At 36.1% G+C, this 26912-nt stretch overlaps 1 protein-coding gene across 2 annotated transcripts in view; it reads left to right on the top strand.

The window, feature by feature from the left end:
• Positions 1-21057, top strand: part of deptor (DEP domain containing MTOR-interacting protein) — an 80094-nt gene extending 59037 nt beyond the window's left edge. For both annotated transcript variants that reach the window (XM_056474876.1, XM_056474875.1), the window contains exons 8-10: positions 6854-6924; positions 9889-9993; positions 17473-21057. In XM_056474876.1, the coding sequence (XP_056330851.1) occupies positions 6854-6924; positions 9889-9993; positions 17473-17601 (305 nt within the window). In that variant the 3' untranslated portion in view covers positions 17602-21057. The remainder of the gene's footprint in view (positions 1-6853; positions 6925-9888; positions 9994-17472) is intronic.
• Positions 21058-26912: the final 5855 nt, after the last annotated feature.

Here is a 26912-nt window from a genome sequence, read left to right as displayed (position 1 = left end):
TTCAATAAATTGGTGGCTAATTCTTATTTTTAGGGATCCTATATATATGATATACCAATAACACACATACGTTTTGGTTCACAATATCATAGGTCTCAAACTTGACTCCTGGAGGGCCGCAGCTCTGCACAGTTTTGCTCTAATCCTAATCAAACACAGCTGATCCAACTAATCAAGTTATTCAAGACTACTAGAGACTATTAAGCAGTGTGAGTTGGAGGTGGTTGGAGCTAAACTGTGCAGAGCTGTGCCCCTCCAAGAATTGAGTTTGAGACCATTGTGGGAGCAATGTACGGTTCAATGTGGAAGCAATGTACTCCAAAATGTGGAAGCAATGTACGGTTCAGTTAGGTTTGGTTCCTTGCTGTACTTTGAGAGTATTGTGGTTGGTTTTTTGGATTTGGTTCGAATATCATTACACTTCTAAATCTCATGAATTCAAACTATTTCGTTCATACAAAAATATAGACCTATATAGCCAAAAATCTATATTTTTACCAATAGCCATCAGATTGTGAGAGTTTTTCTTAAGAATGTATAAAGGTGCCATAAAATGAAAAGTTGGATAGGCATAGCTGAATAATTTGAGTTCAGTACAAGGAAATAATACACTGTCAGTCTCCAACACCATTGTTTCCTCATTCTCATATAAACCCTGTGTGTAAATATCTGTGAAAACAGGAAGAAAACACTGACTCTGATGATTCACTGAGAACACACAATTCAGGACAGACAGATTCTAAATGAATTCAGCGCTCCCCAGTGAGGAATATGGTCTGGTTAAATGTATCGTTTGTTAGTTTAATATTGTGTAAAATTATATTGTATTATATTATATTGTATATTGTTCAAATGTGCAGCGTTTGTTTGTAAGAAGGCAACAAACACATACAGGCTGCAAAAAATTTGTGTTTAATGCGCTCTCAGAAATAAAGGTACAGGAGTTATCAATGGGGCAGTAATTTTTTCAAAAGATACATATTTGTACCCAAAGAGTCCACAGTGGTACCTAAAAGGTGCATATTAGTACCCAAATGTACCTAAAAAGTACCTTTGAGGTACCATTATGGACTCATCTGTTACAAATATGTACCTTTTGAAAAGGTACTGCCCCAGTGACAGCTCCTGTACCTCCTGTACCTGTACCACTCTTTAAATCATTATTTATATCACTCTTACTGTGATTTGACTGCAGTGAAAGGATGCCAATAAACTCAAAAAATGCATCTGTTTAGGCAGAGGCTGATATCAATTCCTGCCTGTGTTTTTATATACATTAAAACCACAAAATAGAACTCTAAATATATCTCTATCAGATTTATTTTTGTTAAGTAGAATCATAAGGGAAGTGAGTGTGACGTGGCAGAGCCCATACTGATTTATTTTAAACATTAGACACACACATACCTTCTTTAAAGCAACATAAATGTCCTCTGGCACTGGAGCATTTGAATGCCCTGTCAGTCCACTAATGATCAGCAGAAATAGAACAGACGTGGCTTTCAAGTGCTCCAGTGTCTGTGTGAGAGCTGTTGTAAAACATGAAGACCTAACTACTGCATGGATTTTACAGCTTGACTGAATAATTCAAAAGCAGTGTCTTCTCATAGGATAAGAAATTCCGTCTCGTGAATGATAATTGGAAATCGACGTATCATCTTTGAACTCACAGTCGTGTGCATTGTCACCAAAAGTGACGCTGCCTTACATAGTTTTTAAATCTGGAAGATGAAATTACTGGAAAAAAGATTAAAATTAAGGCTGCACGGTGGCGCAGTGGGTAGCACGATCACCTCACAGCTGGTTCGAGCTTTGGTTAGGTCAGTTGGCATTTCTGTGTGGAGTTTGCATGTTCTCCCCGTGTTGGCGTGGGTTTCAATTGTAGACTAATATCAAGGGGGATGGTACAGGGGGTGGTGGGATTGGGTGGTGTCCTGTAGCTACACACACACACACACAATGATAAAAAAATAGGTCTAAATACATTTTTAATTTGAGAAAGTGCTTTTTAAAATAACAATCAACCATTAACAATCTTAAGCATTTCATTTTTAAGAAAATCCTGAAATCAATATGGACAATTAATTAATTAATTGACAATGTAAGACTTTGACTACCAGTCACTGATTGATTGACTAAATTAAAATTAAAATCTTTATTTACCTAATGTGACCCAACTACATTAGCTTTTTTATATAAACTGATATCAGGAAGAATATCTTACTATCAGAATAAATCAAAAAAATTCCTCTTGACACAACAAAGATGGCAAAGAAATTAAGCATTTAGATAAATTTACTGTTTATTTATAAATTGACTGTTTAACAAGGCGTAGGAGGTGGCATGAATGCAATAAAATTATTCACAAAAATGTCATGAGATTTGAAACTAAAACCGCCAGTAGGTGGAGTCAAGTCTCTGTCTTTGTCACTGAATGATTCATTTAATTGAGTTGTTCGAACAGCTGATTCATTCACAAATGTCTTTCTGAATGGATGACTGAATCATTGTCTCATATCAAAGCTCAAGATTCATTCATAAACAAAACATGGTCTGGAGATGTAAGGCAGCTGAGCTGTTAGGAAGCATTTTCAAGAAAACGGAGCAACATTTGGATAGCAGTAGTTGTAAAAATGCACATCATTTGCGTTCTGATTTTAGGGGTAATAATAACGGTTCATTTTAGAAACAGGAAACCTAGAATCTGCTTAAACTTAGATATTAACCGCGAATCTTGGCTCACTAAAGTAAATGTTAGCAAGCCCTGTTAATTTATGTATTTTATGCCATGTGTTTTACAGTGAGTATAGAACAGCTTAAATTACACTCGTGTCAAGCCACCTAAACTGTTCTGAAATGCAGTTATGCACGGCAGGTACAGCATACATATTAAATATTAAACTATTAAATATCATACCTTCTGCTCTCTTCTTTTTGAAGAATGCAAAAAGTTGCGTCTGAACTGCTCACTTGGACATTTTGAAAATTGGATGTTTTGGAAGATGCCAGCGACCACAATTACACCCCCCCCCCCCACACACACACATCCAACCCTTCAATTCGCGCACGGCCTATACAACATACCTACTATGTAGATAGAGGAGATCAATTTAACAATTTAAATCATATTATTGAAATATATTTCTAAATATTTTTTTATTGGCATCGTTATTTCCATGAAGAAACTTTTACATCTACAGAATCTTTCCAGTTTACAAAAGTCTTTAATAGTGGAAACTGTTTCAAATACTCTTTAAAACTATAAAAATGTCTCTTTTAAGAATTTTCACTGAAAGCATTTTTGGGGAACAAAAACATAGTTCTTCTAACATTGCTGCGAAAACCATCTTTTTGAGCCTATACATTTAATAGTCTTTCAGATACGACATTAAACCAAGGTCCTGACTCTCTGTGGTCAATAAAAGTCTCAGGATGTCCTTAAAAAAAGAGTAGGGGTTTAACACCAGCATTCTGGACAAATTAACCCACTGGCCACCCAGCCATCCCCATATCATAATTGGCTTCATCACTCTGTCTCCTCTCCACCAATCAGCTGGTGTGTGGTGTGTGGTCTGGCACAATATGGCTACCATTGCATCATCCAGGTGGATGCTGCACACTGGTGGTGGATGAGGAGATTCCCCCAATATGTAAAGCTTTTTAAGTGTCTAGAAAACTGCTATATAAATGTAAGGAGTTATTATTATTATTATTATTATTAGTAGTAGTAGTAGTAGTAGTAGTAGTAGTAGTAGTAATAGTATTAGTCTATCCCAGATGACAATATTCCTTTTATTAAAAATTACACACAAAACATTTTTCTTCAGTTTATCATATGAATTTAGAAGACTTCAAAGTAAATGTAAAGCTCAATGCATTCTGTATATAGTCATCTATTCAGCTCTATCTCCCTTCTCAGTGTCTTTGTGTGGATTAGCAAACTCTTTGACCCATAAAACTCTCAGGCTAAGAATTCGGAATAGTAGCAGCACATGCATAGTGTGTGAGAGACTGTCTGACAAGAACACTTAGTCCCCTTCAGGAAAGGCGAGGAGCACAGCCAGCAGGCAGAGAGACAGAGGAACATTTTATACACACTCCTCATCCTCCTCCACCACCACCAAATGAGAACATCAGCCTCTGTTGTAATCTAGTGCGAGCCTGAAGCACGAAAACTTCCACACCTACCACATGACTCAGCTTTCGCTTCACCACAGCATGGCAAGGCCCACTGTAAATACCAGATTTTTTAAATTTTTTTTATGTCTGTCAACAGAGCTTTTAACATTAGAATATGTTGTGCAGTTGGGATTTTGTGAGGGAAATAGGCTGCTTTTCTTGACGTGTTTGTTTTATTGTGTGTGTTTTGATATAAAACACCTGAGACAAACATGCTTTGGGTTTGGCAGTGCTGTGGCTTGCCTCTGATTGGTCTGTTTGCTCATCCAATCCTGAGATTTCTGAGCTCGCCTCCCAAAATATATGACCAAAAAATGAACTGAGTGAGAGGGAATGTGAGAGAGGCCTGATGCATCTGTTAGTCCATTTATTCAGCCTGTCCTGTTTTCTCTCACACTACCAAAGAATGCAGTGTGCGTGTGTGTGTATGTGAAAGATTTCAGGCACGTTTAGAAGAATAATTGGCAAAGCTCTTCTAGTTGAGAAAATATATGGCCACGTGCTCCCTTTATGCACCCTATATAAACCCATAAAATCACATGCGCCTCACATGTGGATCATGTGAGCTTTACGTGCTAAAATCACCTGTGAAAAAACATGTTTGTTTGGAACATATGTAGAAAGATAGCCAGCCAAGTGATTAAAAAACAAACTCTTATTTTGTGGAAAACACAGTGTTAAATGAAATAGAACAGCTTAGGAAACCCTTAGAAAGATTACTACTACTATAGGTGTTATTGTTCACACATCGCAAAGCCGCGGTTTGGTTCATAGTAATAGACTCATGGTATGGTTTGGTTCAGTGGGTTTCTCTTTGCTTTGGGAGCCGGGGTTGTGTGGCACAAGCAATGTTAAGGCTGGGACACACCATGCAGATGCCAAAGAACTAGCTCAGACAGAAACTGACTGTGTTGTAACCTTGTGTCTGGTCTCGTCTAGAACAAAAAGCTGCACATGAACACGCTGAACAGTCAACAGCTGACTAAAATGAGAGTACGTGTTCTGTGTCTGCATGGGAAGATGTCTTTCCACACCCGAAGGGGGCTGTAGTCTGTTTTCTTATTCCACAAAGGCAAACCTGAACTTGAGATACACACTTATAAACTGTAAGCAAAGCAGCATTTAGTGCTATTTTCACAGTAATTTCACAGTACTTGTCACTTAGCACAGAGGGATTCACTTTAGTGATGGCCGATCGTGAAGGAATTGTTCTGTTTAACCAAATCTTCTAAGTGAATCAGTCGAACCAGTTCACTAAATCAAACTGACCCGCTCATGAAAAATACACACTTAGGCCCTGTTTACACTAATACTTCTTAGTTTTAAAATGGCATTTTAGAACGAAAACGATCTAGCATTTCTGAAAAGCCTCCTTCCACACTATAAAGCTGAAAACGCACATCAGGTGACCACACACACATACACACACACATACACACATACACACACACTCTGTCATGCACTACAGTGTAGGCTATGGGGGCTTATACCTTAAACATAGCAATAATAAACGGAATCATTTTATTAGCCTCATACACTGGATTTACATTTATCTACATGTTTTCGGTCCATACTTGCATACATATCCACATAAATGTGTGTGCTGTTTGGTTATTAATAGATAAAGTCCATTAATCATAATGTAATTGTTTGTATTTACGAGAATACTGACAAGGTGCTGTTTCTGCATATAAGCTTGAATTTAAATGCAGCAGGAATTAACTCACTTCAGTTGTCATAGGCTCAATGATGAATTAGGTTTTTATTATTTTTTTCCTTGGTCACTACTTTGCCTGAGGAGAATTACTGTAGTGCTATGGCTTAGGAAATTCTGCCTATCAGTGCCAAGTCATGTACTCTTTTACATTTTTAATTCCTTTACAAAAACAGCTTCTCTTTCTTTGCTGCTTTGTTGTATATAAGCAATCTTAGCAGTAATATCTATATTCATTGCATTATTTATATATAGAATAACTTTAGGCGAATGGAAGGCAGGTGGAAATAGCATAAAGTAGAACATAAAATACAGCGGCCGGCTCAAGAGTGTGAGAGAGAAATCATACTTCTATACTTCTATAGCAAAACAAGAAAATCACCATCCGTTCACCAAATCATCATTGGACGTGTCAATCAAACATCAATTTAAAGAAATATTAGCGTGAACTATTTTAAATGGAACTTGATTATATTACAAATTTATTTGAGTCAACCCTCAGTCCATGAGAGGACCAAAACCATTAACATATGGTCTCGAAAACGAGTTTGAGTCTTGAGTCCTTCAGCACTGAATCAGGAGCTAGTCAATAACTGCAGTTGGATTCTAGATTGTGATTAAATGGTTTAGGTCTCACTTATTTCATTAGTAATGAAGAGTTCAGGTTGATTAGAACCTCTTTTGTACTGATTATGTCCATCACAGCGATGTCACAACCTCATTAATTCATTAAACCCAAACCTACAGTGCTCATTACCGCTTGATTACAGCTTGACATCTTTTTAAATGAGGGATATTATGTATTGCATAATGTGTGGAGTAAATGATAAATCAGACCGTGTTATTTTCAGTAAATGGACACAGCTGATTCTTTTGTACCATGTGCTAAATAAACACATGATGTTATACTATCATGAAAACTGACCTCGCATTCATAAACACTGTGCGTTTTTGTTCCAGTGCTGAAGAGACAAGTGAGTCCAGAGGAACTTCAGACTCCTGGTGGACCTTACATAAAGAAGACATTCACAGTAAGTCATTCACTCACACTGCTGCCAAATGTGCACAGACTCCAAGCTCTAATTGCATAATTTACTATGTTTGGTTCCGAGAATCAATTTACAGGCAGGAAAAAGTTCAGAAATAAAAATAGCGACAGGAAGTTGTTTCTCAGATGCATTCAAAGCCTCAGATGGATCAACAGGAAAAGCCAGACGCAAATCAGGATTGCATGAACTCTGATACTTGTCTTCAGCTTTCATGTATATTATTTAAGATAAGAGTTAAACAAGAATTAATTGTGTCCACTATGTTTTACTTTTTTGTTATTTGTCTGTGTTGTTTATATATACATTTTAATAATATATAAATTGATATATAAAGTCATACCCAGAAAATTATGATGAATGTAACTCTGCTTAAATTGCTCCATTGCACCAACTGTACCATCACTGCGATACTGGCAACCTGATGCATTTTTTTCTCAGAATCAGAAATCATAGGCTCGGTAATCAGTGTAGGTTGAGTAATTTCATTTCTATGACATAGACTAGATTAATTTCATGCCCTTTAAATTGAAATAACTAAAGATAAACATAGAAAGCGAAGAAACATTCTTATTTTAGTAGAAACTTTCAGAAGATGTAAAAGCAGTTAATTTAAAGGGTCATGAAACCCCCCTCTTTCAGTTCAAGTCTACCTCAGAATTTTTTTAAACAATGCTCCGGGATGGGTGTGGAACGCTGTGAGCAGAGGGAGGAGTGGGCGTGGCTAGCAGACCAGGGGAAAAAGAGGGGCTTTTTTTACCAGTTGGCTCACCAGCTCAAGATAAAAAAAAAATCTGATACAAGATGTGAGGAGTAATACAGTTACATGTACAATAGGCTGTTTGTAATTTCATATAATAAATAACCACAATTTTTTATATCATTATAAAGATAAATGAGGAGGACTTCTCTCTTTATTTCAAACATGTGCGAACATGGCAGCACGGATATAGGCGATGTGTCTGAATGGTAACGAATTCAAAAGACAAAGTCCGCCATTCTTCAATTATCGTACAGCTCTCCCGACAAAAATGCTTGCTGCACACAACCAGGTTGGCTGTATTGGTGGCTCGGACAGCATAGCGGGGAAAGCCATGGAACAAACTCTGTGGATCATGGAAACAAAACACATACGACCCTTCCCGAATGGCTAAATACTGCATGTTGTGCACTGTCTCACAGCTTGGCAGGCTTGTGGTCTGTCCATATTAGTCTATCATCAGAAAGCACATGCAGTCATGAAGAATTAAGAAGCAGGGTCTTCTCATAGGATAAGAAAACTCAGCTATGAATAATAATAAGAAACCGACACATTTCCAATTTAACAAACAAGTAAATTCAGTTGTTAAATCCATTCTTTTCTTTCTTTTATTGACCTTGAGAAGGTGATCCATGCTTTTATTTTGGGAAGACTTGACTATTGCAGCTCTCTATATGTAGGTATTAGTCAAAATGCCCTGAATAGATTGCAAATAGTACAAAATGCGGCTGTGAGACTTCTGACAGGGACTCGCAAGTTATGAGCACATATCCCCAGTTGTTTCCTCTCTGGGCTGGCTGCCTGTTAGGTCACAGATTGATTTTAAACTATTAATTTTTGTTTTTAAATCCTTAAATGATCTGGCACTACCTTACTTATCAGACCTCCTACATGTATAAAATCATGGTAGGTCACTAAGGTCTTCTGATCAGTTTATTTTTTCGGTACCAAGGTCCCGGTGTAAGCAAAGTGGGGATCGGGCTTTTGCTGTTATCGCCCCAAAACTCTGGAATGGGCTTCCACCCCACATCAGACACCCTCCAACTCTATCTGTTTTTAAAAAGCTTCTGAAACTCCATCTTTGTTCTTTATCATTTGAGCCTTTTTAATTGTTGAGGGGTTTGCCTTATGTTTTAATTGTCATGTATGTGATGTAGGTTTTATTTTAATTAGTATTGATTGTGTTCAGTACTTTGGGCAACATTGTGTTGTAAATAAACAAACTAACTAACTAACTAACTAGGGGATGCAGTGGTGCAGTAGGTAGTGCTGTTGCCTCACAGCAAGAAGGTCACTGATTTGAGCCTCGGCTGGGTTGAGTTGGTGTTTCTGTGTGGAGTTTGCATGTTCTCCCTGCGTTTGCGTGGGTTTCCTTCGGGTGCTCCGGTTTCCCCCACAGTCCAAAGACATGCAGTACAGGTGAATTGGGTAGGCTAAATTGTCCGTAGTGTATGTGTGTGAATGTGTGTTTGGATGTTTCCCAGAGATGGGTTGCAGCTGTAAGGACATCCGCTGCGTAAAACATGCTGGACAAGTTGGCGGTTCATTCCGCTGTGGCGACCCCAGATTAATAAAGGGACTAAGTCGACAAGAAAATGAATGAATGAATGACTAACTAAAGTCATCACTCCACTAGCAGATGCCCGCTACATCACCGATTTTGATCCCTCCCCAAAAATATTTTAAACCTGGAAGATGAAATTATCTGACAAAAGCTCAAAATTATCAATTTTCTTTTCTCAATTAAAGCTCACAGGTGCTAACGTTGTCTTAACTGATGCTCAACACAAATCTGTTAACATCTCAAAAAAGTACCCCAGGGTGTCTTGAACTTTTAAAGATCACAGTGCAACCTTTCAAAACTCCTAGGTTTCTCCTTAGGTTTTTTTGATGATTCTGTATTCTCATAGAAGTTATTTGAAACTTTATAGATTTTAAATGCATTTCATTTGATATCTATGTATTTAAAATCATTTTGTAAATTCAGTGTGATTCAGACACTAATAAATGACATTGCACAATTGCATGTTTTTGTATGTACATTCATTACATTAAAATAAAGTAAATAAATAATAATAATTAATAAGATTCAAGAATTCACATGGTGGGAATATGGACACAGTGGGACTGATAAAATTAATTTAAAAGCATTTCAATAACTAAATATGCTTGGATGTATGCGTGTGCAGATTGTGGGAGATGCAGTGGGCTGGGGCTTTGTGGTGAGGGGAAGTAAACCCTGTCACATTCAGGCCGTGGACCCTGGTGGACCTGCAGCAGCAGCGGGAATGAAGGTACAGTACAACACTCGTCATGAATTAAGACTTTTTTTAAAGTGGGAAAATATCATGACCACATTCTGATGTATTTGAAGCCAGAACTATTTAATTGAGAGTGTTATGCTCAACATCCAACATAAATCTTATACAGTGATGGGTAAGTTACTAAAAAAAAAAAATGGCTGATTACTAACTACTGTAATGTGAAGTGATACTGACAACAGAAGTGCGGATCCAAATGCAGGTCTATGTAGCAGAATGGTCAGACAAGCAACCGTCAACACAGGAGCAAACTGATGTATACTGGCAATCCAGAATCGTAGTCAACAAGCAGACAGATGGTCAAAGGCAGGAAGCAGACATGAATGAACAAGCAAAGCTTGGTAAAAGGCAAGACTAAGCAAGGGAAGGGAAGGGAACCACATCATTATGTTCACTTTAACAATTCAACAAGACTCAACAACAATGTGTGTTTGCGCTGTTTTTATAGTCCATGTAATCAGTCTATGACAATCCTCCGGCTGTGTGTATGCAATCAGTTATGATCAGGAACCGGTTGTGTGTGTGGTGCATGACTGGATCTTGTAGTCCATAAATGGCAGATTTGTAGTTCTCCTGCGATCTGCATGGGCTAGATCGCTGGTGACTGTGACAATTACATCCTTAAAATTGTTTTTAAATTAATTTTTCAAATTTCCCTCAGGAAATCTATCTCATGAACACCATATGATAGTTATTGTGAAACAAACATCACTACTTTTTATACACATATACACTTATTTATTTAACAACATACTGTACTTTACATGCCAATTTGCACATAACAGCTGCACATAAAACGTTATATATAGTAATGTACCTGATATTTGCATTCACTACTTACTTCTGTTTTTAAACATACTTAATATCTGTGTTTGTCCTCTCTGTAATTCTGTTGCACTGTACACTCTCAGAAATTAAGGTACAGGAGCTGTCACTGAGGAACTACCCTTTTAAAGGATACATATTTGTATCCAAATAGTCCACAGTGGTACCTAAAAGGTGCATATTAGTACCCAAATGTACCTAATAAGTACCTTTGAGGTACCATTATGGACCATTCAGGTACAAATATGTACCTTTTGAAAAGGTACTGCCCCAGTGACAGCTCCTGCACCTTTATTTCTCAGAGTGTAGAAGCTCAGTCAGGTAAACATATGTGTGAATATACCTGGCAATAAAGCTCTTTCTGATTCTGATTCTGAAAACAGACAATATAAAAGTCAAAAAGGGCCTTTTATATAAAAAATGTAATACAAAAGTTGAAAAGTTGAACATCATATAAATCAAAACACAAAATATTTCAAGGTAGTGACACCATATTTCGTAATTATCATACATTATCATTCATTTCTTACTCAATTGGTTGTTATGCATGTTCAGTCAGCTTGATAAATGTAACTTTCTTTCAATGAAAAATATAACTATTCTCAAAATAAATTTGTATAACAAAAAGATCAGTTACTCTGCTTTACTGAATTGATTTATACAGAGCGGTTGAATTTATGTACAGTATTTACGACAAGTACATTATAAGTAACATTTAAGATTGTCTGAACATTTTTGGTGTCAAAAAATGGTCATTTGTTCAGAAATCTCAAAAAAGCTCTGAAATTTCCTCTTAACGATTATGTAAACACTGAACCGACTGAAATTTCAGTAATATGACTATCCCTTTAGAGGCTAACAGTTTGTCAAGAGATAGTGCTAAGGGTCAAGATTTGCCATAAAATATTGCTTTACCATCAAATGTTGTTGATGTTAGATTATGATCTATGAGATACAGGTAGATAAATGATAGAGATTATAAACACCAACCCACCCACAATCATTCAGCTTTGACCTATGTTCTCAATTCAACTCAAAATTGAGTCTGTTGGTCTCATTCATTCATTCACTCACTCAGATCCAGGCTAAATTCTCACTCACACCACGAACAATATCCATAAAGATATTATAAACACATACACATCCACACGAACACACTGCTATTATACAATGTCAACCACTTTAAAGCATCATGGCTATCAATGTTCTTAGCCTTCATTAGCTGAAAGAAATGTTCTGAAAATAATTCCAATGATAATGTTGCTCTGGATTGTTACTACTGTATATCATTATTGTAAATTAAATTCAGGATTATTTTTCTCAGTATCTGATTGTCTCCTTGTGGTGAATTGGCCTTTAGAATTTTATGTGTCTGTACAATATTTCTAATTTATAGTAGTGACAGATGGAATAATATCTGTTTTGCATTCAGCTGCTGTGACCCTAATTTATACTATAATGAAGCTTGACGGTTATGCAACTGTAAAAAAAAAACCACTACTCCCTCAGCGTCACTTCTGAACGCTCATTACATAAGGTCATGTTTGCAGACTGAGTGCACTGTATGTGCTCAGTCTGTTTCTGCAGCAAAATCATTGTGCTATTTAAAGACAACCTTTGAGCAGAAGCTGTAATGCTGCACTTGTTAAATTATGCCAGTCCTACCCCCAGTGGCTTCTTTTTATTGTAATGAACATTATTGCAAACACAATGAATGTCTATTAAATGTTTTACCAGATGAGCAAATCATACTGGAAAATATTTACTTTTCCATTAATGAAACCGTTTGAACAGTTTATCCCACTTATTAAACAGCTACCTGCCCCAAACATAAAAACGAGACACAAAACATTCTGAGCCATAAAAGTTTATTAAGTCTTTAATGAAAGGCAAAGCTGACAGAAAATGAAAATGGCTGAATGGGGTATACACTATATTCAGGGTTCATATGGCGGTGGAAAACCTGGAAAAGTCATGGAATTTTGGCATGGCATTTTCCAGGCCTGGAAAAGTTTTGGAAAAACCAATAAAGTTTTGGAAAAGTCATGGAAAACAGATATCTGTATACTTGAATATAGGTTATTTACTTATTTTCTGTCCCTGGCCAATCACATACTCTTACATTATTAGTGTGGTGTAAGCATTATCTAAATCAATTTTACATAGATATAAATATTAATTGAAACTAAATAGATTGCTGCGTGTTTTACGATATGCTGTAATAAATTTGAGCATGCATTGTTCTTCTTTTACCATGCATATGTAGACATTGCTTGAAACATTAGGTCATGAAAATTTACTTGAAAGTCTTGGAAAAATCATGAAATTTTTGCAGTTAAAATGTGTATGAACCCTGTATATTATTTAGTCACAAGCCACCAACCATGGTGGGCTCTTGTATGATGCCTCATTCACACTAGCAGTGACTTTGTAGCTGCCTGTCGCTCTGGGTGGCGATTGAAACCATTAGTGAGCGTTCCCACCTTGAGTAAGTCTATAGAGAGGATCACGTGAGCTCTACTGATGCTCATATTGGCTGTCGCTCAAGAAAGTTGCTCTTCATTTGCATAAAATTTAAGGATTCACATTATTGTCATGTCGCTCAACACGCCCACCTTGTCGCCAACAGACTCTGTCACTCACGTAGACAGAGGTCGCCAGAAGTCACTCGCTCTCCGTTGAAATGCACAGTCACTTGTCACTTTGCCGCTACGAGTCGCTTGTAGTGTGAATGCAACTTAAGACTGAAGGGCTTCAGTCTGTGAAAACAACCTGAATATACTTTATCCTGCTTATTACATGGCTATTTGCTACTAAATATAAAAATTTGATACAAAACATTGTTAGGACAAGTATTAGTTTATTAAGTCTTTAATGAAAGGCAAAACTGACAGAAAATGAAATTGAATGGAGCATACATTAACCTGCAGTATTAATATGGCGCCAAGCAGCTGTGAAACAGACAAGTGTATAAAAAATGTAAAAGTACTCGCTGATAATCAAGATAGTTCGAAGTGTTAGTTGGTTCATTGGTTGTTATCTCGGAATAACATACCTTAGAACATAGATCTCAAACTTGATTCCTAGAGGGCCACAGCTCTGCACAGGTTTGCTCCAACCCTAATCAAACACAGCTGATCCAACTAATCAAGGTGTTCAAGACTACTAGCGACTTTTAAGCAGGTGCGAGTTGGAGATGGATGGAGCTAAAATCTGCAGAGCTGCGGCATTCCAGAAATTGAGTTTGAGATCATTGCCTTAGAACAGAGAAGCCCAAATTGCCCGTGGGCCAAAGTTGGACCATGGTAACCTCTGAGTTAGCCCGCCATCCCATCAGAGAAGAGAGGGAGAATTTTGGGGAGAGTTGAGGTTAATAGCTTTAATACACATTGTTATTTCTAATTTAACGTAACATTTCATTTCACAATCGTTTCATTTTAAGCTACAAAAAACTTTAAATATATGTTTCAGTTATATGTTGTAAATTATTATATTATTTTTGTAATGAACATCCTGTTGCTCAACAGATATACCCCAACTCAGAAGTCCTTAGTGAGCAATTCAAGGCAAAGGCAGGTGCAGCTTGACTAGTGTATTCCGCATTAAACTCCATTGTGTCATAGATGGAATTCCTATGTTTTCATTATAATAGGTTAATTATATAGCGTAAAACAACAACAACAAAAAAAAAACAATATATATATATAAAATGCATGACTTATTCTGATTAAAGTCATGTTTCCATTAATTTTTAAATAAATGAGGACATTATTCATGGCAACATTGTTATACAGCTTGATATATTTACCTTCGGCCCACAGCTCTCAATCAAGTTTGGTATTTGGCCCTTCATAACAAAAAGTTTGGGCATCCCTGCCTTAGAATGTCATGACTGACCAATCAGAGTCAAATATTCCAGACAGCCATGTAATAATTTAAACTAATATATTGTCAATTGGTTTCAGGTTCATCACTTCATTTACGATTGAATTTTATTGAACCTTGTTGGAACAACTTTTTTGGAACAAGTTTCAGTGTCAGGCCTTATGCTAGTGTTTATGCTACAAATGATTAGGTTCCTCTTACATAACTTTATTGGAAGTCATCATAACTTTTTCTTTGTTGATTCAGATAATTTGTTTAGAGTGTACATGGTTTCCACTACATTCATTCTTCCATGGCGGGGCGCCACACCAAAATTCATCCCGCCACGGCTACATTACAGCTTCTCATTCAAAACATTCAGTAATTTTTTTTTAAATAGCGGGTTATAATCGCACCAAAATGTATTAAAAGGTAAGTGAATTACAGTTGAAGTCATTAGCCCCCCTGTTTATTTTTTCCCCAATTTCTGTTTAACGGAGAGAAGATTTTTTCAACCCATTTCTAAACATAATAGTTTTAATAACTCATCTCTAATAACTGATATATTTGATCTTTGTCATGATGACAGTAAATAATATTTGACTAGATAATTTTCAAGACACTTCTATACAACTTAAAGTGACATTTAAAGGCATAACTAGGTTAATTAGGTTAACTAGGCAGGTTAGGGTAATTAGGCAAGTTATTGATTAGCGATGGTTTGTTCTGGAGACTATCAAAAAAAAAAATTAGCTTAAAGGGGCTAATCATTTTGACCTTAAAATTGGTTTTGAAAAATTAAAAACTGCTTTTATTCTAGACGAAATGAAACTAATAAGACTTTCTCTAGAAGAAAAAATATGATCAGACATACTGTGCAAATTTCCTTGCTCTGTTAAACATCATTTGGAAAATATTTAAAAAAGAAAAAAAAAATCAAAGGGGGGCTAATAATTCTGACTTCAACTGCATAACAGCGCAAACTTATCTGTTACTGTAGTAGTGCTGTGCGTTATTTTTCTAACCCTTTAAGGTGACATGCTGACTGACAGATGCAAGAGGCTAGCAAACACGACGTAGCTTTCAGTCAAGATGAATATGGTTTCTATAATTATACTTTATTTATAAATAAAGGTCTATGGTTCTGCATACAATGACTTTCTCTCGCTGGAGTTTGTAGCCGTTTCACTTTACTTCAGGATGCATTAATGCCACGCTGTAGGAGCTCAATTGGAGACATTCATAAATATTCCTAACAAATTTTATGAATGTTGTAGACATACTCGTATCATAAACACACAAAATCGCACTTCAGCAGTGTTTATTTCAGAGCGCACAAGAAGATCTGCACTTGAGCAGTGTATATTTGACGGCGTGCAAGAAGTTTTGTGCATGAACAGAGGAAATTGACGCGCAAGCAAAGAGATTTGCATGCTCGTATTACTTAAATGCGACCTCGACTTGTAATACTGCGCTTACAACATTTGTCGTTGAAATAACGCCATAAGCAGTTGGTAGATCTGTAAAAGGCCTGCCGCCACAGCTGGATAATTCCTAGAGGAAGCACTGGTGTATCTCCACACTGTAAAAAAAATTATGGGGTTATTCTCCGGCAGCTGTGGTGCCGGAAAAAAAACTTAATTTAACAGCCGTTATATAATGTTTTTTTTTTTTTCAGCACCCTAGCTGCCCCAAATAACGTAAAATAACAGATTTTTTTTTACAGTGTAAGTATAGCTGCTGGCATTACACACACAACTGTAGAAGCGATGCCAAAACAGAGGTTCTAAGCACGTTGACAATTATCCCAAATGGCAAGCTTTCAAACATTGTTTGTTTATCATTTGATGTTGATAACGGTAATGAAAAAAACTTTAAATATATGTCTCAGTTATATGTTGTAAATTATTATATTAGTTTGTAATGAACATCTTGTTGCTCAACGGTTATACCCCAACTCAGAAATTCTCAGTGAGCAAATCAAGGCAAAGGAAGGTGCAGCTTGACTAGTATTCTGCATTAAACCACATTATGTCATAGATGGAATTCCTATGTTTTCATTATAATAGATTAATTATAAAGTGTAAAAAAAAAAAAAAAAAAAAAAAAAAAAAAAAATATATATATATATATATATATATATATATATATATATATATATATATATATATATATATATATATATATATATATATATATATATATATATATATATATATATATATATATATGTATATTGCATGACTTAATCTGGTTAAAGTCATGTTTTCTATTAATTTTGAAATAAATGAGGACAGTATTCATGGCAACATTGTTATACAGCTTGATATATTTAACTGTAGAAGTGATGCCAAAACAGAGGTTCTAAGCACATCTTGACAATTGGCAAGCTTTCAAACATTTTTGTTTATCATTTGATGTTGATAACGGTAATGGTATGACTCATTTCAGATGACAGCTCCATTATGGGTTTACCAGGAAGGGCTTGAAGGCTATGTTATTCATTAGCAGAATCTCTCAGAGAGTTAATGTAGGCAAGTTAAAAAAGCACTCATATACCGTTCTCCCAAAAGGTGTAATTGTGTCAAATTACTGCAGCGAAAAAGATTACAATCTGTGTATTGTGCCATATACTGTGTGATTTATATGCTCCATATTCATTATGTTGTTTTTCAGCACTTTATGTCTTTATCAAAGTACAAACAGGGTGTACTCAATGTGACTAAACATGAAACTGTGCTTTTCTCATGCTCTTCTCTACAGGTGTGTCAGTTTGTGGTGGCAGTCAATGGAATGAATGTGCTGAATCTGGATTACAGGGGTGTCAGCAACCTCATTCTCACCGGTCCCAGAACAGTGGTCATGGAGGTTATGGAGGAAGGGGAATATTGAAGACGAGCTCTTCTGTTGTTTCTGTTATTCTCTCTCTCTCTCTCTCTCCCTCTCTCTTTCACTTCTTCCTTTAGCTGAAATTTTCTCAGCGAGTGAACATTTCTGAGAAGTGAACCCTTGATTCTGTTCATCGTTTCAATTCGAACTGTTAGTTTAAAGAGCATGACACTAATCCATGCTTTGAAATTCGTGCCTCCCATTGGCTCCTCATTGACTGTTACCGCTCCATCTCAGCTGAGATTGTAACTGGACAGATTGTATGGGAAAAGCAGCTGCCAAAACTCATTTTTTAGCAGAACTGTAGCATTTAAAACACTTATGGTAGGTTTGCAGGACAGATGCCAAACTAATATATTTGTCTGCCATTCAGGTGAGAGCACAATTCAGTGTTCTTTTATTTTTCGACTGTTTCTTCATTTAGAGTTCATGCTGTGACTTTTGGAGAGTAAAAGAAAATAATATAGCGTCAAGTATTTTTTGATGTTAATTCTTTACATTACCTTAGTGTGGCTAGTTTAAATTCTAGAGAAAATATTTTATATTACTGTCATGCTTGCAGAGACATATGCTGGGTTCACACCAAAAGCAAAATGAAGTATTTTTACTAATAGATTACATACAGTCAATATAAATGTGCAAATGTAGGTATTTATCCACCGGGTGGCGCTAATTATAAGTGTGCAGAATTTGCCTCAATCGCCTCAGTCTTCCGCATAAGTTCAAATAATTCAGCTTGAGCAGAACATTTGCTTGAGGTAGAAAAAAAATAAAGAAAGCTAAAGTGTGTTTGGTGTGAACCCAGCATTAGTGACATTTTATAGACATCCATCCAAATGCAGGCGACAACCAACAGCAGCACTTACAGACTTAAAGTGAAACTTAAGGGTGAATGTTTAAAAATCTACGCACATCTAAAAGATGCTGTAACTCATGTTTTGTTTAAAAAAAAAGTGTCTTGTGAAAGTAGTTTCTGTCTTTTGTCTAAATGGCATCTAAAAGGCAAATAATAAGCTGTATAATGTTACTATTATATGACAACAAACAGAAAACATCACTTTATACAGTGTTAGGTCAAAAAATACTTTATGCAAGTACAAATACGCAGACAATTGGATGTTAACCTGCACTTTTGCTTTGCTTTGTCAGAAATACATCACAATTCCTCAAATTCATTCCAGATCTCAACCTTCTTTAGTAAATGTTAACTGAAAGAAAATAATTATGTAACCAAAAAAGTATGTTTGAATTAAGTATGTGACACATGGTGGCTCAGTGGTTAGCAGTGTCGCCTCACAGCAAGAAGGTCGCTGGTTTGAGTCCCGGCTGGATCAGTTTCTGTGTGGAATTTGCAAGTTCTCCCCATATTTGCATGGGTTTCCTCCGGGTGCAAAGACATTCACTGTAGGTGAATTGAATAAACTAAATTGGCTGTAGAGTGTATGTATGAATGAATGAGTGTTTTAATTTCATTTTTTTCTTTCAAAACAAGTACAAACTCAAGAGAGTTAAAAGCTATTTCATGAAGTGAAAACGGAGTATATATTAATACGATAAAAATGTTCGATTTTTAAAAAATAAAGTGAAATAAATTTAATTTGCAGATGAGAATTCATAGTAACTGATTTGCCAAAATTCTAAAATAGTTACAAATTGCTGTTAAATGTTTTGGAGATTAAATACACTCCCTTAAGAGGGTGATAGAGTTAGATTAAAAAGATCATTTAAATCAAACTGAATCTTATTTGATTCAAATATGCAGAAATTGCCCTTTAAATTGCTTGCTCAGTAAGATTATCATCAAACTGTTGTTTCACAATGCTAAAACAAAAGACCAAACTAACCATAAATCAGACATTATGGTAATTCTCCATAGCCTGTGTTTTGAGTTATGGGCTACGTCCGAAAACGCTAAAATGCTGTCTTCAGAGGCAGCATTTCAAGGCGGGGAGACATCAAGGCACATCCGCTTTGCTTCCTGTCTTCAGACTGTTGAGCCAAAAAAAGATGGTGTCATGAATGGCTACTTGGATGTCAGTTTGTGAAATTTCGATCAATGGTTTACACATTTGTTGTGAGAAGTTACCATTGTAGTAAGCAATTCCCTTCAATTTCATGAGGTAACTTGATGCACAAACACTGCCCACCAGAATCACCGCCTGCTATGACAGCTATAGGTAACCAGTCAGCTGCCTAGGTTTTCAGACGCAGCCATGAATTGCAGTCACTGGGACATCTAAAACAACAGCACACAAAATGTTGGAGTACAGCATGTACAATAGTGTCTGCTTTCTAGTACTTGTGTAAAGTATTTTTTGAGCCTTTTAACTGGAGAACTTTAAATACTGCCAGGAAAAAATATATAATTTAGGGTAGTCATAGAATAGTAGTGTATGGAATCACATGCCAAATTATGTAACTAGTTTAAGAAAGATATCTTTAATTGTAAACATACAATAGATATGTATCTGCAAATAAATCCCCACGCATGTGTATTCTGAAGCAGTCAGTCATTTGTGCAAGAGTAAAGACATCCCTTATGAAAAAATAAAGTGAACCAGGGTTTGTTATAGTAAAAGTGTAGTGACTAAGGTTTTTGGCAGATTGATTACCACTTTTGCAATCATATCATGGTTAAACTATGGTTAGTGTTGCAAAAAACTGGTTATTATCATGATTTAACTACAATTACCGTGGCCTTTTCTTTTTTTATTTGTAGTAAACTGGTCAATTTTTGTAAGGGATGTCATGACACACTATCTATTCTATGCTCATAAGCGGATATTGCATTTGTGGGTTTTATTATAGTGAAATTGTACCAATTTGTGTTAATGAAAACAACAATAATTGTTTTTTAAAGGGTTTTATTTGTTTTTGTATGAAGTAAGCTTGAATCTTCTGCCTTAATGAACATGATTGTGCTGCTAATTCTCACGGCTGGTCACGTACCCTTACAAAAAATAATCTAGTAAAAGATAGTAAAAAAATTATAGTAACAGTAATAGTTTTTTTTTTTTTTCCTGGCAGATTGAATACCATTTATATAACTACATTTTTACTACAATTACCATGGTTTAACTACAGTATTCATGTAAAGTAAAACCATGATTAATTTTTATTATGTAACGTCTCTAATTTTACAGAATAAATCATGTCTGTTTAAAGACTTTAAAGATTTTGGAGGTGATCATGACAATCAGCATCAGGGTAGTCTGTTAAATACTGGTCCAGACATGTGCCACATATTCTGTAAACTAATCTAATGATCTTGTCGTCCTTGTATTTTGACATGGTACAAATAGAAGAGTTTCATCCAAAACTTGTGAGTTCAATGCACGTGTCCGTTTAAAGAGTAAGCTCATGGTACCTTACAGCCTATTTGTATTTCTCTGTGCAGCTCAAATCATGATTAATGTGTGTTTGATTCATGTTTTAATAAACACCTTGATTTGGTTTAAAGCTGTCTGCTGTTCCTTAAACCATTTTATGTATTATATTTTGACTCTCTTTCTCTCTCTCACACACACACAAATATATTGGGTGTTTCATAGGGAGTTCCCATTGACTTAATGGTTTTTATACGGTACAAATTGTACCTTCTACTCCTAACAGAATAATTGTGTATGATTTATAGGCTGTTTTTCAAATTTTTTTTTAATAAGCTGCTTACAGTATGGTTTACAATGTTTAAGATAGCGGTTCTCTGGATTTGGCACAACATGTGTAGATGTTTGATTATAATCCTTCATATTTTGCCTAGAGTGAAACATTTTTGTAAATAATAAAACAATAAACCAACCATCCATTTATCAACCACCTATCTCGGGCCAGGTCATGGGTACAGCAGTTTTAGCAAGGATCCCAAGGCATGCTGCTCCTGGTTGACAGAGTTTATTACTTCCTGCCACGCCGTGAAGGAAGTGAAGAGTCTCCCAAGGCAAAGAGTTTCTATGTGCTAAGCCTGACAAAACGGAGTTCAGAAACCGCTTATGAGTAAAATACGGCCAGCCTGGTGGCTAGGGCTTTCCCCACAGGACTTGGCTGGGCATGGCCTGGAGGAGCGATGCAGAAAAATCCTCCTATAAACCCACCACCTGCAGGAGAAGCTGTAAGGGGTCAGTGGATTGGGCACTGGTGGAAGGCAAGGCCACGGCTTGATTTTTGGACCAATAAAGCAGATTTGCCCACATATTTCATTGTACACAACCCCATAGACACTATTTATTTAAAACGTCAGAAAACATGGGATAATTTTATATTTATATTTTAATATGAATAAAACTATTTAGGGCTGCACGGTGGTGCAGTGGGTAGCACATCTACCTCACAGCAAGAAAGTTGCTGGTTCGAGCCTCGGCTGGGTCAGCTGGCATTTCTGTGTGGAGTAAATTGGGTACGCTAAATTGTCCGTAGCGCATGAGTGTGAATGAGTGTGTGTGGATGTTTCCTAGAGATGGGTTGCAGCTGGAAGGCCATCCGCTGTGTAAAACGTGCTGGATAAGTTGGCGGTTCATTCCGCTGTGGTGACCCCAGATTAATAAAGTGACTAAGCCGAAAAGAAAATGAATGAATGAATATTTAGGGCTGCATGGTGGCGCAGTGGGTAGCATGTTCACCTCACAGCAAGAAAGTCACTGGTTTGAGCCTTGGCTGGGTCAGTTGGCATTTCTGTGTGGAGTCTGCATTTTCTCCTCGTGTTCACGTGGGTTTCCTCCAGGTGCTCTTCTGGTTTCCCCCACAAGTGCAAAGACATACCGTACAGGTGAATTGGGTAGGCTAAATAGTCTGTAGTGAATGAGTGTGTATGGATGTTTCCCAGTGATGGTTGCAGCCGGAATATATATATATAGATATATGATTTTATTTATTTATTTATTTAATGAAAGGTTTTCTGTGTGGCATTAGACTTTTACGTCCAAGTACGTATATATTACAAAACTTTACAACAGGGGTGCCCAAACTTTTCTGTATGAAGGGCCAAAAGCCATATATAATTCAGACATTAAGAGAGCCGGTGGCTGAAACTTTAAAAATAAATTAAAAACATTACTTTAAATCGTATTAACTAATGCCATATAATTTCAATGCTAAATGCACTATAGTCAAGCAGAATCTGCTGTTGCCTTCATTTGTTTACTGATATCTATGCATTGTTGTCTATTTGTTGAATGACAGTATGTACATTAAAAATAGGATTTATTTACAACATTTCATATTTCACTCAATAAAACAAACAAAAAAGGTAACATTAAATTAGAAATTACAGTCTCTAATCCTCCCGCTCTTCTCAGATGGAATGATGGGCCAAATCAAGAGTTACCATGGGCCAGCTTTGGCCCGTGGGCCCTAGTTTGGGCATCTTTGCTTTACAAGAACACTTTTTTTTTGTCCACAGATGGCGTTGTTGACCTCCTAAATCATTAGGTTTATTAGTGCCACCTGTTGGTTAAAAAGATTTAGGTATTTTAATAATTTTGAAGTTCTGAAGATAGATGTTCGTTTTCCCCTATTAAAATATAGTTAGATTGTTGTTATTTTTGTGACTCATTCTACTCAATGTTACTCGCACAGGGCAGAACCCCCATCCCAGTTCCTAGAGCTCTACCTTCCTATCTGCAGATTTTAGTAACAGCCCTGACCAAACACACCTGACTGTAATTAACAAGTGCTGCTTCAGGTCCTGGTTAATTGGTTCAGTTGTGTTTGATCAGGATTGACGTTTTCTGCAGGAAGGCTCCAGGAACAGGGTTGGTGACCCCTGGGATATACAGTAGGGTTATTCTACAATAATCCCATAAGTGCAGTTATTTATTGCATCGCTAGAGGTCAGCGTTACCCTTTGCCTTGCCTGATTCAACATCCACTACTATTGCCTGCATGCCTACTGTTGTATGAAAATACTCATCGTCAGCAGCCAGAACTATGTCAAGATGACTTCGTTAACACCATGTTATAAATGCTCCACATTTTTCATTTCCTGCGTCCTACTGAGGCAATGCGTCTTTCCAGTTTCTATTAAAGTCTATTTAGTGTGGGAACTTCTATTTAGTATATTAATCTTACCTGTTGTCTGAATGAAACATAATGTGAGCACATGAATTTCCATCACGCTCTTTTTCGAAAACTGCTTGTTCTGCTGTGTGCTACGAGCCGTGGAAGTGGGTTGTATTGTTGATACAAGGTGGTCGTTTAAGGCAGAAGAGAATCTTGGGTAATTCCCTTCCCACTAAAAATGCGGTAAGTGCTGGCAAACAGACGGTTAACCCCTGTCATTAGTCAACCAACCCACTGTTACCTGGCCTGGGGTAAATAAGTAATACTGACCCCTAGTACACAGTAGACTTTGACTATACTTTTTCAGATTTCAGTTTGTGGTTGTGTTTTACTGAGATGCATATTTGAGCTTTTATCGTTCGATCCAGAAATGCTTATAGGCAAGTTTAGTTCCCTCTAAATAAAATAAAATAAATACAAATAAATTACTCACTATTACTCATCCTCAAGTGGTTCCAAACCTTATTCTGTTGCACACAATTAAGAAGATATTTTGATGAAAGCTGAAAATCTGTAACTATTGAAAGAAAGAAGAAGAAGAAGAAGAAAAGAAACTCAAACAAGTGAAGGGTGAATGACGGATTTCAAATTTTTGGGTGAACTCTTAAGTAAGCCTACTTGTATCTAAGTACTCTTTTCATTGAGTGGCCTATAATCTTGTCACATATTTTTGCGATTTATTTGAAAAATTTACATGTTTAAGTATATATATATATATATATATATATATATATATATATATATATATATATATATATATATATATAGTTGTCAGCGTTGGGGTGAAATACAGTAAATAATACCTAAAACATGTACAACCAGATTTTTTTTGTACGTAGAAAACATAAATGTTAATATATAAACATAAAAAATGGCCTGATTTAAAAATCTTAAAAAATAAATAAATGTCTGTAAATTATTATTACATTATTGTTATTGCATAACTTATTATTTAGTATAATAAAATGTGATGTTCAGTTCACTTTAGTAGTTCACTTTTACTATATCACTTTTTCTCAATATGTACTGCTTTAATTATACGTAACGTTACTTAAGTATTCTTAAGAAAATGAACTTGAAATGAAACTTAAGGAAAGTTCCGTTTTCATGTTGTTTTTATTTTTGAGGATCAAATGATCTGCCATTATAATTAAATCTTGCACGATTACAGCTACAAGATTTACATTATGAGATTAGAACAGATGTAAGAAATATCACATATTTCAAATTGCTTTAATTGGTGACCATTAACTATGTGAAAGAAAAGAAGTGCAACAAGAGCATGATTAAACTGCAGCAAAGTAATCAAATGTTTCAGAAGAGCACCATTTGTTTATGTTACTATGGTAGTAGTATGCTCTGCTGCTGATTCTCAGAAGTGAATGGAAGGGAGTGTAGATTCCTTCTTTGTTCAAGAGGCCACACAGTTCAGTGACAGTTGAAAGATGAGTCTTATTAGGTGCCAATCACTTCTGTGATAATTCCTTAGTCTCAATGCACAGCTCTGACCACCTGAAAATAAATAAGTTAAAATACAGTTGTGGAAACAATGATTCATACGATAATCAAATAACAAGGAAGCATTCAGTGAACAAAACAAAAATTGGCCATAGTGTGTGAGTGTGAGAGTGTGTGGGTGTTTCCCAGCACTGAGGGTTGACTGGGAAAACCTATTCCAGAGTAATTGTGATTCTCAATTTGCTGTGTTGACCCATGATAAAGCAGGGAATAATCTGAAGAAAACCAAGTGAGCTTTCATAGCTTTACAAGTGTCTTTATTGTTACTTTGATTAATTGAATGAATAAAACTATTAATTTCATGTAAATAAAAAACATTCATTCATTCATTTTCTTTTTGGCTTAGTCTCTTTATTAATCTGGGGTCACAGCGGAATGAACCACCAACTTATCCAGCATTTGTTTTACGCAGCAGATGCCCTTCCAGTTGCAACCCATCACTGGGAAACATCCATACACTCTCATTCACACACATACACTACACCCAGTTTAGCTTATCCAATTCACCTACAGCACATGTATTTGGACCTGTGGGGTAAACCGGAGCACCCGGAGGAAACCCACGTGAACACGGGGATAACATGCACCTTGACGCCACCGTGACGCCCTAAATAAAACATTTCTTTTAAATTGTAATAATGTTTTAGAACGTTGCCGTTGTATTGTGCATTTCAAGTAAAAATGAATCAAGCATAAAATAAGTAAAAACAAATACAAATAATGAAATGTATAGCAACATTGTGTAGTTTTAAAACAAGGTACAAAAAGTAAATTTTTTCTGCTGGAGGGTGCATATTCACAACAAACAAAGGTATAGTTTGATGATGTCGTGACTGAGTGTGGATCGTCCTACGTTATGTTATTACATCCTACGTGGCTCCTGCAGAAATTATGTTCATGGATGAGCTAAAGTCATAACACTTATTATCATAGTGTGAAGCAGAGTAATGCTATAAGCTGTCAAACTGAAATGAGGCCGTTGAAGCGATTGTTGATGTGAGATGAACGGGATGCAGCATGAAGTCAGTGGAGCTTTTAACATGTCACAGCCCTCATCTTTCAGATCTTTCAGTTGTGATCACATGGAGAAGAAGCAGCTCTGTTTTATCATGCTAAATAATTAAATTAATTAATAACTAAATAAATTTTTGGCAATATTAGGACAGAACAGTATGTAGACAGGAAGTGAATTCAGATAAAGAGATAAGGAGGTGGACGGCATGAGGAAAGGTCTGTGAGTCGGGACTCAAACAGGATACTCAAAGCGCTATATGTCTGTGCTGTGCCTTTGAGACTATCAATGCTGCATATTAAACGCACTTTAGAGTTATGTTAAAATATCGTGCAGTCTAATAAAACATGCAACATCATAAAGCATGTTTGGTGTTGAAAACAACTGAAAATCAAGGTGTGATACCATTTTCTTGGCGACACAGGACATGGTCAGTGTCACTTATTAAAATTGCTTATTTCTCTGTATTTGAAGATTCTTCGAAACAACATTTGGAATAATGTACAGTTAAAGTCAGAATTTTTAACCCCCCTGAATTATTAGACCCCCTGTTTATTTTTTTCCCCCATTTCTGTTTTTTCAACACAAGATTTTTTCAACACATTACTAAACATAATAGTTTTAATAACTCATTTCTAAAACTGATTTATTTTATCTTTGCCATGATGACAGTAAATAATATTTGACTAGATATTTTTCAAGACACTTCTATGCATTAATTATTAAAGTG

Source organism: Danio aesculapii, chromosome 16, assembly GCF_903798145.1.
Source record: "Danio aesculapii chromosome 16, fDanAes4.1, whole genome shotgun sequence".
Taxonomy (NCBI): domain Eukaryota; kingdom Metazoa; phylum Chordata; class Actinopteri; order Cypriniformes; family Danionidae; genus Danio; species Danio aesculapii.
The sequence above is the reverse complement of the archived record's forward strand: the minus strand, read 5'-3'. Positions and strand labels throughout refer to the sequence as shown.